We start from the raw sequence: 15,487 nt of genomic DNA on the forward strand, positions 1-15,487 counted from the left end.
ACACATTACCATTGCCGCTTTGCTTCGGCATTCATTGCTGGAGTCGCTTGACAGCACAGCAGGTTACATCCAGCGTGATCCCCACTACAGTGCCCAAAGGCAGTCGGAGAGCTCGGGGTCAAGCAGAGGTGGAAGGTTGCCATGGGTACAGTCACAAACCTGGGCCCGGTTTGTTTTGATCACGTGGTTGCAGAAACCGTGCCACACACCGTCATCACCCTCTGTGCTCTGATGGGCCAGGCCACCAGTCAGCATAAAGAGTTGAGCTAGTTCATTATCTGTGAAGGCCAGCCCTTCAAAGGGCCCCAGTAGCCCGGCAGATCAGCAAATTCAGGAGAGAGAGCCTGTCTCTAACAAAGAAGCAAAGAAGCCTGGCGGTTACCATCTCAGGTGCATACTGACATGGCCGAACTAGGAGACAAAATATGCCCGAGTACCAGGAAAGTGACCCATGTTTGCAAATGGAGGCAGCTTTGAACTTGGAAAGTTTGTGTCCCACACAGCGTTAGTCTGAGAGCAGGTGCTGCGTGTCTTCAAAAGGCACAACAGGCACGGGTCTCAGACAGCGGTGCCACTTAGCAGATTATCTCAGGGTCATCACTACCAGGGGGACACTGCCGTAGGCATCACAGTGTGAGTCTGCCCCCTCCCAAACTTCCTGCCAACTCTGAATAAATGCCTAAGGGCCGCGGCTCAATTAGCGCATTGAAAGGGGAGATTAGCACTCGTTAATGGTGCTTCAGGAAAACAGACACGCTCGTTCTCAGCTGTATTGCTCTTCTTTTTTTGTAAATGCCAATATCACTTAGCTTGGCTTAGGAGTACCGGCACACTCTTTTGACAAAGAAAAAGTTCCGGTACTCAAGCGCCGAAAATTTAGAAGTGCCGGTACTCAGTACCGGTGAGTACCGGCCCATTTAAAGCACTGATGAGACCTTCTGTAGTTATAAACTAACCTGGTAGGTAGGGAGGGTGAAATGTAGGTATATTTTAAACCTGTTTCCCGTTAGCAATATAAGATGCTTTCTCACTTTCTATTTTATGGAATAGTAACAATGCTGACAACTTTGTTTCTGATAATATGTTTGGATGTATTATCTAAGGTACTGTGCATGAGATTATGGTGTTAGAAATAAACATTTCAAACTTGCACGTGTCTTTATTTACTCCTTGTTTTGGACTGGTGTAAGACTATAACGGAAGAGTGCTCTTTTTATCTATCTTACTTGAGGTAATCTAAGTCGCATGTTCTTGGTTGACTAGTCATTGGTGTTTTTGCTATAGAACGAAGAACCAATGAGTCACTGATTGCTAGTCTGGTAGGGGGTTTGAGTACTAAGGTGGGCTGTGGTACACCGTAATAATTCATTTCCTAAGTCTTTATGCACAGTAGGAGCAGAATTCCAACCACAGTAGTTACAACAAAAAGGCTCGATAAAGGGCCTTGAGTTTGAATCAGAATATGAAATTGAATAATAATTGATAACCCCAGCCAAGAAAGGGAGCAAGTGTGCAAATTTACAATGTCTTCGGCTGGGGGACTTGTTACAATAAAAATGTTCGATAAAGGCCTGCACTTTGAATAGGTATATGAAATAGAAGAATAATTGATAATCACAGCTAATGTATGCAGCAAGTAGTTGTGTGTATGTGTGGATGAGGAGTTGATTGAGTGGAAGATGAAAAAGGTGAAAAATAAGAAAGGTTGGAGACATGCAAACTACCCAGTGCCTTGTCAGTGAAGAGAATCTTTGGATTTCCAGCTCATTACACAGATAGGGTGTTGGATTCCGCAGTGGGAGCAAGAGAAACGAGTAGCACATCTAAGGAAGCAAGCTAGTGTATAAAGTACACATAGTGTGAGGTAGTAAGGACGGAAGAAAGGACGGAAGTGTGGAAATTACCCACTGCTATTGATGGGTAGTAGTTACGAAGAAGGCTGAATAAAGGGTCTTGGCTTTGAATTTGAATTAAAGAAGAATAATTGATAAGCCCAGCCAAGAAAGGCAGTAAGTAGGTGTGTGTATTTGAGGATGATGTGTTGATTGAGCGGAAAATGAATAAGGTGAAAAATAAGAGGCTGCAGAGATGTAAACTTTCCATTTCTTTGTGGGAAGTGGGTGTTTAGTTTTCCAGTGTATGTGTGTGTATATATATATATATATATATATATATATATATATATATATATATATATATATATTCACTGAAAAACACATAGGTTTTAGCCTCGTTCTAGTTCGGAATTAGCATTTAAAAAACCTTAGTAATTCACTGAAAAAGCCATATGTTTCACACACGTTATAGCTAGGAATTAGCATTTAAAAAACCTTTGAAATTCACTGAAAAATCCATAGGTTTCACACATGTTATAGTTAGCTGGGCATTTCACTCATACAAAACCTTTGAAATTCCCCCGTTATAGTTAGTTCAGCTAACTATAACTCGCGCGCCCGCAATGCACTGCTGATGACGTCACATATTACATCACTCATGACATGGCCAGTGACATCACTGAAGACATCTCAAATGACATCACTGATGACATCATCCAGTGAATGTGTGTCTTTCTGAAAAATAAATATTTTTTATATATGTATATCTAAAGGTCGATGGAAGAATAAATGGGTAAATAATTGTGTAAATGGATGGTTTATTTTCTAAAATTGGTTGTATAACTGACTTATTAAGTGCATCTTAGTGAACGAACATCTCCTCATCATTATTCAGACCCCAAGGTGTTATTGTTTTTAGGTCAATAATGCATTTTGATTCTAAAATTCGGAGCGCCTTTTCTCTGTTACCGCCTCTTTCTGCTTTTGAAATTTAATCCATGCAATAAAAGCTGAGCAGGTCCCTATTGCTCTGGTGGTATACGGCATTATGTCGAGCTACCGGATAATTCTTTTCCTTATTCGTTATTGCTCGCATGTGTTCTAAAATTCTCAGCTTAGTGGCGTTTATAGTGCTGCCTATATATCTTTTCTTGCATGGGCACTCGAGGCAGTAGATTGTGTGGTCAGAGTTGCAATTGAGGAGATGTTTGATTTTTCTGTAGGGTCTGTCTTCACCTGTTCTACCTGGGAATTCTAGGTATATATTCTTGAGAAAACCTGATTAAAGGGACACATTCCTATGTGCATCTGCAGAGAAAAATAAAGGCAGAAACCAACAGAATCCAGATTAGAAATATGTAAAGGACTGTGGTGAACTAGTAATATCAAGAGGGATTTACAACAATTAAATGAAGAAATGTGTAATGAGAAGATTAAATGACCAACCCCAGCAAAGAGAACATTCAGAACAGGGAGAACAAGGTTAAAGAACAAGTTACTTACCGTTGGTAATGCATTATCTAGTAGAGACTCTAGCTGCAGATTCCTTACCTTTGAATTTCCCAGGCTTCAGGCTGGATTTGGAAACTTTTGCTGAGCAATAACCCTTGCGCGCGCCGTTGTGTCGCTCCATTCGGCTTTGCGTGATGTAGTTGATGTTGTGAGCGTCTGTTATGACGGCGCAATACCTATATAGGCACCACCCACCCGCGCGGACTTCAGTATTTTTCTTTTTTTCCACACTAGAAGCGCAGAGCCACGAAGTAATTGACATAATTGATGCAAAACTGAACCGGAGAGTAACCCTAGCTCTATAACATTATTCTGCACAGTGGTGCTGTATGGGCGGTGCTGTAACTAGAATCTCTACCAGATAATGCATTATCGAAGGTTGGTAACTTGTTAATCTGATACTTCTAGTTGCAGATTCCTTACCTTTGAAATATATACCCAAGCCATACTTAAGTCCAGTCGATGGAGAGGCCCCTCTTTCTTAGAGGGATGCAGGGGAGCAAAGAAGGTGGGCAATATGATGATTTGACCCAGATGGAATGGGGTCACAAATTGTGGCATAAAGCGAAGCACCACTTTGTCTGGAAAGGGAGGTGAGCAAGATGACGCTTGTAACTCAGTGTGGGTGGCATTAAAAGCAGATCCTACTTTCCTACATCAGAAAAAACCTCCACTAACTTGCCCTTGACTGAGGAAAGAAAAGCCTTCAATGCTAACCGAATCGTTTGGAGCGCCACCAAATGTATGTGGAGCCCCCGACTCTGCCGGAGACCGGTGTCCCCTAATCTCCACCTCTCCCAGATGGCCGCCCCATCCCAGAAGTGAAGCATCTGTCACGACTGCGAGATCTGGTTGAGGAAGGGACAGGGGTCTGCTGTTGACCTAATGATGGTTCATCAACCACCATTGCAGATCTTTTGCAGTCTCTTCTGAGATCTGAACCACTTCGGTGAGATTTCCCGGATTCTATGCCCTCTGGAACTTCAAGTCTCACTGCAGGGCCCATATACGCCACCTGGCATGATTTACTAACAGGATGCAGGAGGCCATGAGGTTCAACAGTCCCAGAGTCCGTTGCACCGAAACCCAGGATAGAGGCTGAAATATCAGTATCATAGCCTGAACATCTTGGACTCGGGGCTCGGGACGATAGATCGAAACTTCACTGTTTCCAGAACAGCTCTGATGAAAGGGAGCATCTGAGAAAGTGATCACATGTGACTTTGGCACGTTTATAGAGAACCCGAGTGAATGCAGGAAGTTTGTCGTAGTCTGAAGGTGGGGCGAGGACACCTTCAACAGCCAGTCTTCTAGGTCCGGGGAAGACAGTCCCCACCTAACCTGCACAGATGAGCTGCCACCACCGCCATCACGTAGGTGAACACCCGAGAGGCGCTGGTTAGGCTGAAGGGGAGGACGGTAAACTGAAAATGCTTGTGGCCTACTTTGAACCGCAGGTAACATCTGTGGCCTGGCAGAATGGGGATGTGAAAATATGCATCCTGCAGGTCCAACTCTGCCATCCATTCTCCTTGGTCTAGGGCAGACAAGACCTGAGCCAAAGTGAGCATCTACAATTTCCCCTTCTTGAGGAAGAAATTGACGGTCCGAAGATCTAAAACGGGCAGTAGACCCTTGTTTATCTTCAGAATCATAAAGTAGCGGGAATAACAATCACTGCCTGCTATTAAAAACAGGGACCCTTTCTATAGCTCCCTTTGTAAAGAGAACATTAACTTCCTCCTGGAGCAATTTTAAATGATCCTCCTTCAGCCTTTCTGGATTTGGTAGAATGAGAGGAGGAGAGAAAGAGAAAAGCCACCTTAATGATCTGCAAGACCCACGTGTCTGATGCTATGGACCTTCAGTGGGGGAGATGATGATGGGTTCTCCTACCACCGGGAGTGGTGTGGTCTTGCAGAGTCAGACTAGGAGTGCTTGGAGGCTGTGTCTGCCAAGGACAGGGTGGACGATGACTTCTGGCTTCCATTCCTAGGCCGGAATAAACCGAGTTCAGGTCACCACATAGCTTGGGATGCCGGCACAGAATGGTGGCTAGGATAGGGCTGACAAGGCCAGAAACCCCTACCGCTGCCACAGAAGGAGCAAAAGGTAGACTTGCCGCGAGGAGTAGTAGAGGTCCAAGGATCTCGCAGAAGCTTGAAAGTCCTTGAACCTAACTAGGGCTGAATCGGACTTTCCACAAAAAGGTTAGTCCCATCAAAGGACATGTCCATCAAATTTGGCTTGACACCCCCGAAAAGCCAGTTGTCCTAAGCCGGGCGTGTCACCTCAAGGCCACTGTTGAGGAAATCGATCTGCCCAGCAAATCCGTCAAATCAAGGCCACAACTGCTGGATAATTTTGCTGCATCTATTCCTTCCTTAACAGCTTGAGAGAGCACAGCCCGGGCTTCCTCGGTGACTTGTGGCAGCACTTGTGCCATCGTCTCCCAAAGGGAGTGGGTGAAACAACCCAATAAGCATTCACTATTCACTGACCGCAATGCTCGGCTGGAAGATGAAAACATTTTCTTCCCCAAATGAATCCAGACTCTAGTTCCCTATCCGGGGGGTGCAGAAGGGAACACATCCTGGGACATAGAGACCTGCACCACCACACTTTCTAGGGTGGGGTGTTGACTGAGGAACTTTGGGTCACCCGGATCTGGGCGATGTCAGTGGGCGATTGCCCTATTCACAGGAGTCCCTGTGCTAGGCTTGGGCCACATACTTAGAAGGACATCAGTCAGGAAATTTGCCCAGACCTCCAATGAGAGCAGCTCCAGTCCAAGGAGTTCAGCCGCCCTCTTAACCACCATGGCATAAGAAGCCCCCTCCTCCGTAGCCACAATTGGTGGAGAGAGCATGCAAAATTCTTGGTAAGTGTCCAGTCCAATGGCCTCCCCAAGTTCCCCATACCAGTCCAAATGTTCTGCAGAGTCATCCTGATGATTTAGAGACCCCTCCCATTCCTCTCCCAAGCCTAACACATCCACAAAGTGCTCAGGCGACAACATGGAACCTCTGGGTTCAATCAATGTCAGAATCAGCATCGAGCGGCGTTGTTCCGGCTCCATGTTGTGGATGAGGATGGGGCTGGCACCGCCGATGGCACTCGCGGTACCTACAGGCACAAACTTCAAGTCCAACGCTGGAGGAGGTCGTGGTGGCACGACCGGTGTCGAGCTGGATCTGGGATCGGATCCCTGAGGCTCCACTGGTGCCGTGGCTGGAGCCGACAGCGTCAAATGTGATGGGGTCCCTCCCAACCCTGTGGAGCCCGAAGGCTCACTAGAGGGGTTGGACCGCTCACATACGCAGTGCATGGCCTCAAGAAACTGTTTAATCTGTGCAGGGTTGCTCTGGCTCCCGAAAAAGTGAGAAGTTGCGAAGCAACCCTGGCTCCGCAGAATCATACCTAGAACGTTGGTGCTCCTTACCCCTTCGACTCCGGACGAAATTAGAGGTGAAAATTCCAATTGGACTTCTTCTTCTTGTGCCACTTCCCCGTGTGTCCCGAATACCTCGAGTGGGATGAAGAAAACTTTGGGCTCCAGGAGCGGTCCCGTCACCTCCTCTTCCTCAATGAGGACTAAGACCACCGCAGACTCTCGCTTGACGGTGTCGGCTGTCGGGACACAAGGAGCTTCATAGCCCCTCCCTCAAGGTCTTAGGAGTCATGGCCAGACAGTCCGAGCACGACTTTGGATCATGGTCGCGCTTGAGACACCATAGGCATACGAGGTGGGGATCGGTGAATGACAGTGCGGGGACACAACCTGCACTGCTTAAACCCGGTCTTCCTTGAAGACATCCCTTGCACTCAATAAAAAAAATACATAAGTCGATAAAATATAGAGAAAAAAACCTGTCAAAAAGCGACAGAGGATAAGCTCTTCCCGGATTGGCGCTTAACTGGCGCTAAAAGAAAAGAACTGACGCGCACGCGCCTGGGTGGTCCTAACAAAGGTACTGCTATGTCATAACCGACGGTAACGATGCCGTCACACGGTGCCGCATGGAGCCACTCAATGGCACGCACAAGAGTTATTGCTCAGCAAACGTTTCTGGATACATCCTGACGCCCGGGAGATTCAAAGATAAGGAATCTGCAGCAAGAAGTCTCTATCAGATATACAAGGTCGGTTCCAAAGATCCCACTCAGGAAAATCTGCTCCCCAAAAAGACCCTGGGTTGGATTATTCAGTTCAACTGTTTGTAAATAAATCCTCACCCACACAGGAAGAAAAAAAATGAATGTTGGAAGGAGCACCTGTGTTACTAATGCTATTAACAGGTGAGGTATAATGAATACAATTATTATGTAAAAGTATAAAAGATAGGGATAGCTAATCTTTATATCAAAAGCAATAATAACAGTGTTTTAAAAAAAAATAACTGTCCCCTGCATCCAAATTCATTCAGATATTTTTAATGCATTGGTGTACAGAACGTCGCCAGTTAGTGTGAAAGGAGATCAGGGCTCAGGTGTATGTGTGTCTGTGAGAATGTGATGGCTCTTTAGGGCTTTCAGGAAATGTCACAGCATGATTGCCACGGCAAAAGGGACACTGTTGTATGACAGGGAGGACCTGGATTGTGTATGGAAATATAGTTTGAGGAGGAGTGAGTATAGTAGGTCTTAAGCAAGAATGTTCTCAATAAATCCTCAGAACTGGAGTTGTTTTTAGAGGATGTGATCTGGTGATTGTTGACAACATTAAGATGAGAAATCACCATTTTAGAAATCCTAAATTCAAACAAAAACATTTCCAAGAAATACAACTAATAAATAATCAAAGCTGTAAGGAAACCATTAAACGAAAGTTTGAGTGAAAGCCTAAGACCTTATCAACAAGGGCCTCTCCAACCTTAGCAGAAATTAAGTGTGTTGAGATAGTAATAAACTGACAAAGAAAGAAAAGACTGAAAACTGAGGAGAGGAGTGGAGTGGAGAAAAAAATTAATTAAATCTTTTAATCTGACTGTCTTTCACCCAGCTATCAGGAAGGCGGATATTGGTCCCCATGTATAGGTTAATAGATTTCATGGACTGGCAACAATGTAGCCTGTGCACACTACCACAGTGATAACACTGCTATATTGTACTTATAAATAAAAATAAAGAGTGTGGCACAAATAGCATTGAGGCTCCTGATTCATCATTGATTTGCACGTCTTGACAATTATGTAAACAGTTAGGCTGCTAACTGTTGGGACAGAGCCCTGGAGTGTATGCACAATGCCACATACTTGCACACAAAATCCTGCACACAGAGCAGACTAAGGCCCATTAGCCTCATTTTGTTACCAACACACAGCTTGGTGTCGAACTGCGTACGTTTAAGATGTGTACCACGCAGAGCGTGATGCTTGGTATGTAACTGGAGGCTACTGTGAAAACAATTGCTAAGCATTATAATTATAGGAAATGTAAAGAAATGTAAGGCGCGCGTCTGCACATACTGAAACATCTGGGTTTGAGAAATAGAATTAGAAGGAAAAGGCAATGGGGCTCTTAACAAGGCTTTAAGTTTATTCTAACAGAAAGGTTTTTTAACCCGTGGCACAAAAAAGCACATTTCCATTGAGAACAGCAAAATTAAGTTATCTGTAAAGAAGTCTTATGCCAATGTCTCTCTACTGATATATTAGAAGTGCTACCCAAGGATTCAGTTGCTTTCTTGCTTGGGTGTTTTTAGTTCAACAAAAATGATTGTCTTTTTTGTAGAAGTGATTAACACGATATGGATACCCCAAGAGAGCAACTGTAGACTCGCCATATCGTTTAATATATCTAAATCCCTAATACACTGTTACTTGTGAATCAAGGTGAAACAGCAGAACATAAAACAATCGTGATTGCATAGGATATCAGTAAAAAGTAAAAAAAAATACAAATATGTCTTATCATTGCACCATTAGACCAGAACACTTAAATTCCACCTTTCTGAAATCCCCATAAGTTGAACCATGAGGTTGGGTAAAAGAAGTCCAGCAAACAACTTGCTGTTGCTAAAATACAAGGAGCTGGTAAATCTGGATGGACAGGCTTGTTATTGACAGTGAAAGCCCATCGAGACAGCAAGTCAACCTCTGAAAAAGAATGCGAATGAATTACTCTGATTCAAGGCTGGTGGAGTTAACTAAGGAGGGACAAGAAACAGTGGAAATCAGATTTAGGACACAACTTCTAAGCTTTCCCTTATCAGGACTTAACAGAGAGAGAGTACCAGTTAATCCTTATGCTTCATCAAAAATAGTGGAAATGATTTGACAGCCCCATCAAGCCAATAACTGTTGTTCAGCTTTAGGCGGGAGGACTATAAGGCAGTCTGAGAACTTCTTTTAAGAAGGCACTAGGAAAAATCAAGCCTCAAAAGGCAATATTACATTTTAAATTTGTTTTGCAATCATGTATAAAAAATATACTGTGGTGAATTGTGTACTGAATCCCAAGTAAATTTATATGACAATCTTGGAAAAACAAAAAACATGAGACGAAGCCAAGCTACCCAACATCAACATATTCAAAACGAGCCCTCAATGAGCATATCCTCCAGATCCTCAACCAAAATCCCAATGCCAAAACCCCTACAAGGTCTCCCCCACCCATTCTAAAGCTAAATGCAGCTCCTGCTTACTTGCCATTGAGTGGGTATCTCACAAATGAAATAGCCACCGTCATGTATATCACTGATACGGATTAATCAATTCAGAACCTCAATACTGACTGGCTCGAGCCTAATGAACACAATATACTTTTCAGGATAAAAGATTTAGGGCCGTATGTATCATTCAAAATTGCAATCGCAATTTAACTAAGTGGGATGTATGAATGGAAAACAGCCTTGCAAAATTAGGAATCGCAAATTTGCGATTGCATTTAAGGAATCGCAATTTGCGATTCCTTAATTGCGATGTAAAAAGCCCTCAAGTTGTGCGATTTCTCCTTAAGAAATCGCAAATTACCACCAACTTCAAGTTGGTGGTAATTTGCAATTTCTTTGAAAAATGCACTTTTTTGCATTTTTCAAAGTGCCATGTGGCGCACATACATGTGCACACATGTACATTTCAGGGGTGCACCAGGGTGTCCTTTTGACACCCTGGCACCTTTGAAATTGCATTCTTAATTTGCGATTCTCTAATTGAGAATCGCTAATTGAGAATATCTTCCCGTTCATTCCTATGGGCCTCTAGGCCCATAGGAATGAAAGGGGAGGTATTCCTTAATTTGCGATTCGCAATTAAGGAATATGAAGAATTCGCAAAATGAATCCTACATACATACAGCCAGATTCATCATCGGCATGTTTTGCGAGTCTGCAATAGCGATTAATAAGGAATCACTATTACAGACTCGCAAAACCGGATTCATGTAGGAATCGCAATATTTATTGCGATTGCTACAGCTTCCTTATTTGCGAATAGCTAATTGCTAATCGCAAATAAGGAATTACTCCCCATTCATTCCTATGGGCCTGATGGCCCATAGGAATAAATGGGAAGACATATCAATGTGGGAATCGCTATTAGCGATTCGAATTTTGATTTTGCGATTTCAAGGGTGCAGGGGTGTCCAATAGACACCCTGTTGCACCCCTGAAATGTAAATGTAGCCTGATGTTGCGCACACACATGTCCAAAGGACATGTGTGTGTGTAACATACCACTTAGAAAAATGCAGTGAAGTGCATTTTACTAATTTTTCGCTATTTACCGCGAAGTTACACTTCGCGGTAAATAGCGGCCAGAAATAGCGAATTCGCAAATAATAAATGGATAATGAATTGCATTTAAGGAATCTCAAACAGAGATTCCTTAAATGCAATTTCTCGCAAATATGCAATTTTGCAATTAGCGATTTTTGCATTTGGGATGATGAATCCCAAATGCAAAAATTGTGCTCGCAAAGGGCCAGATTCTCAGAATCTACGTGGATAATATGAGGCCATATTTGCAGAGTCAGGAACTTAGATTGCTGACTGATGCAGTGACATTGTAGTACACAGCATGAAACTTGGGACAAAAACAAGATACCATTTTAGCCTTCAATAGAGCACAGAGGTAAAATTTGTATGCATTGGGAGAATTGCAATTCCAAAGGTGAGTCGTTTACAATTCGTTTATTACAAACACATTTGCAACTTAACATCGTCATAGAAGCTTTAGACTAAGCTACTCTGGCTTTCTCAACAAAACAGTGTTAGCTCTCTTTCAAGATAGCAGTCACTTTTAATTAATGACAATGTATGGCAATTTGCCACGCTGGAGAGTACAAAACCCAAATGTTAAATAATAATTCAATGGGTGCATTAACAACTCCTCAATAGGTAAATTAAAATGCATGCGAATGAATATATGGTTTAAATTTACGTGCTAACTGCCCGTTCCTCGTTCTTCTGTATGGGTTACTTTTAAAATTAATTTACACCCAAACCCAAGTGTTTCATTACAGTGATAAAATCTGGAGAAAAACCTCAGTCTCGCCCACATTCACACAGTTTAAACAGAAACCTTTAAAAAGTAAGTGTAATCTTTCAAAATAATCTAGTATTTCATTTCCTTGTCATTTTTAACAAGTGATATATTTTAATATGATAAAATCAAGGAAGTATCTTTAAGCAATAGAACAAACTTTCAACTTAATAACAATGTAGCCTCAAAGGTTCCCTGCCTTAGTCTATCATGAACAGCAGGCGTGGCCCATATGATATAAATATCTGGAAGCTATCCAGGCAACAGATATTAGAAATGTATTACGTTTTTGCTGCATATCAAGTAAAACGGTTAAAAAAAACTGTGACGGAAATGCCAGGCAAAGTAGAAACACGAGGAAACATTATAGAGGCCATCAAGCGGTGTAGAATATATCACTAAATAGAAGATGTGAGGAAACAGAAGACGGAAGAGGCCATAATAGGAAAGAGTATTAACAGAGATGCCAGTGATAAAGGAATGCAGTTCTGACACAGGAGTGAGGCAGAATATAGGACTGAAGTTGGAAGAAGGCATGGGGTAGGAGTCGATAATGAGCATTACTGTGCAATAGAATAAGACATCAATAAACTAATGCTAACATGCTGCAGGCAAACAGGAGCACCACGAAAAAATGGAGGCCTTATGACAATAACCCTTAACCTACGAACAAAAACGCAGACCTATTAAGCACACACAATACGATGTATATATAAATGAATGCATTGTTGTGATGAGACTTTCAAGTAGCATCCAAAGTGTTTTGTCTTCGAGCAATACATGGATTATACAAACAAATGGTGACACCACAAGTGACATACACATACACAAGTCTGTAGAATCTTACCACCAATTGGGTTAGCTGACTGTGATCCTAAACAAGTGCAAAGGCAGGATTAGGAGGGGGGAGCGAAGCAGATTAAAATGGATATGAATGGAAATAAAGGATCCGTCAGTACAGAAACAAACGCAGAGTCAGACTTCAAACAGGAAAAGAAGCACAAAGAGGGACATGGTACCAATAAACAGTGATTCATGTTTGCAGCGTTATTGTTGAAAGGTAGGTACTAATACTTGGTAACAGCAAACAAGGACATGAATTAAAATTAAGGTGCCCCTATTTGCTTAGATAAGAGTAAAGGTGCTAGTTAATGTGGAAAAACACCAGTTTTTGTGTGTGTGTGTGTGTATATATATATATATATATATATATATATATATATATATATATACACACACACGTTTCCCCCCCATGATGATTACACTACACATGTACAATGGTGTTGCAAGGTTGACCGCAGAAATAAACATAAAAAATGTAAAAACAACAATAAGGAAATCATTAAAAGCAATTGTCGAGGATCAAACAAAAAGACTAGGATTTTAAACAGCACTACTTTATTTTAGATATACCAAACAGACTACGGCAAACAATTTATTGGGTTTGCACTAACGTTTTACAATTAAATTCAGAAGTCTGCATTTTTTTGTCTTCTCGAAGAAGCAATGGAACACAATCAATCACCAGAAAGAAGGAATTTCTAGTGTACGTGACTGGGATTTTTAAGAGCCCAAGATGGATTTTTTACGTTTAGATGTCTTGATGTTATAACTTCCCTGAGACCAGAGGCCACTCACAAAAAGTCATTAAAGTACGACTCCTGCCTGGGCCTAGACATCCATAACCAAAACTGCATTATAGTTTGATGTGGCTAAACGGGTTCTTCTCCTACTTTAGTTCAGCTGACACCCTAAAAGAGGTCCACCACTGTAAATGAATGTTGGATCCATAAGCTTCATGGAGTCACTGAACAAATAAAACTAAACCTAGCCTGTGGAAAAAAATCAATATCATGAGTGCCGGAAGACAGAAATAAAAGGCAGCCTAGATAAAAACCTAGGAAACAACAGAGTAGACTAATTAGTATGTATAACATTTTTGACTGAAGGAAAATCACACATATTAAGGATGGCTTCTATGAAACCCAGACAGAAGAATTGAATGAGAAAAGATTTCAGCAGTAAAAAAGAATTAACCTTTGTGACAAAGAACACATGTGAACACTTAATTTGTATAATCATGCCAAGAATGGCAATAAGAAAGTGAATGTACACTCGGGTTCTCTAAAGCTCTTTTTGTACTTTTTTCTATTCTGCTCTTGGCTTTAGTACATCCTTTTCAGGGCAACTTGCACGCTCTATAAATTTCCCATTCATTCACTGCTGCCGCCACTTTCATGACACTAGTGGAGCTGAATGAAGTAAGTCAGAATTTGTGGGTGGACATAGGGGTGCAATAATAGCAATGGGGTTAACAATCTGACAACAAATATGAACGCTAGAAGCATGATATGATTAGAGCACAATAAGGGAGTCTGTGCTCTTGCACAGTGCGACACCAAACACCATATGAAAAAGTGCATCTTAACCAGTCAAACAATCCTTCTTGCAACAATGTATCTGCTGCCATCATTACAGTACAGAAAGAGGTGTGCCCCTTGTTTGCTTTCACTAGACATGAGCAAGTACTCTGAAGATCACACATGAACCTCTTCCATCAGTAGAATTGGAGAGCACACAGACCTCTAAAAATATCACCCGAAGAATAGACTTCCACACAAGAGAGAGCTCATGAAAGTTGAATAAATGCAAGAGAATATCCACTTTTGAAGATCTCCGTAGTCAACTGCACCAGGCTCGTCTCCAGACACTTATGACAACAGTAATTTTCTTGCTGTGCTGTCATAGTATTGATGGTCCAAGCATGGTCTTGAAGTTTAGACCATAGGCTTAAACCTAATTTGTGGAACAGTGCAAAGGTGACAGGACTGCACAAATTTATCAGGAATTTTATAGTGGCATTGATTTTACTTCTTTAACATCAAACTGATAAAATGTTCATGACAAGTCAAACAAATTCACCAGAACACTGAGCAACAAGGGAGATACATTAAGATTAAACAAAAAGTATGTAACAATACCATGCCCTATTCTCCTGGCTTCCTAGATCGGTTTCTGCAGTACCTAAGAGTACAAGGAGAGTTTTGTAGCCCTTGTGCTATCCACCACTGTTGGAAAAAGCTTCAAAATTCTACACACACCAAGCAAGATTACAGAGGGTGTTTGAGGGACGAGCACAATGTGGGAAATGTCCCAGGCATCCACACTTTTCCACTCACTGCCAGGAAGGAATTGGGGAATACAGCACACAGGGCTCCTATTTGACAATGGACCTACCAAAGAATTCTTCCTTGAAGCTTTTCGAACACTTGGTGGAACTATGCAGGACTTTGTCCTGAAAGATCAGCACTAACAGAAATAATGGCCCTCACTGATATTTAAGGGTGTTTCCAGAGAATTTATATCTGCATGAAGCCCGAGTCTGCACATCTGAGGCATGTATATGTTTTTCAAAGGCCATCTTGATCTTGGAGCTGGGACAACAGGAAATTAGATTATCAGAGATTACACTGCTATGTAATATTCAGACCTTTCATGAGATCCTAATGCTATTCATAGAGCCAGTCAGAGGGATGGGGACAGATTGAGACAAATAGCACTGTAATATTCATCTTAAGCCAGACTTTGTAGGAAAGAAGGAGAAAAAGGAGTCTCAGAATGCTGATACTGTTTTGAAAAGGCGATTTAGACAGGTGC

General features: G+C 42.1%; 1 protein-coding gene across 48 annotated transcripts in view; it reads right to left on the reverse strand.

Annotated features, from left to right (window-relative positions):
* The window catches only part of CLASP2 (cytoplasmic linker associated protein 2), a 1,795,600-nt gene that overhangs the window by 736,002 nt on the left and 1,044,111 nt on the right, over positions 1-15,487 (reverse strand). For 20 of the 48 annotated variants that reach the window (XM_086964693.1, XM_086964694.1, XM_086964709.1 and 17 more), the window contains one exon: positions 12,678-12,704. The exons of the other annotated variants lie outside the window; for them this stretch is intronic. In XM_086964693.1, the coding sequence (XP_086820819.1) occupies positions 12,678-12,704 (27 nt within the window). The remainder of the gene's footprint in view (positions 1-12,677; positions 12,705-15,487) is intronic. 48 annotated transcript variants of the gene reach the window in all.

Source organism: Lissotriton vulgaris, chromosome 4_1 (assembly GCF_964263255.1).
Source record: "Lissotriton vulgaris chromosome 4_1, aLisVul1.2, whole genome shotgun sequence".
Taxonomy (NCBI): Eukaryota; Metazoa; Chordata; class Amphibia; order Caudata; family Salamandridae; genus Lissotriton; species Lissotriton vulgaris.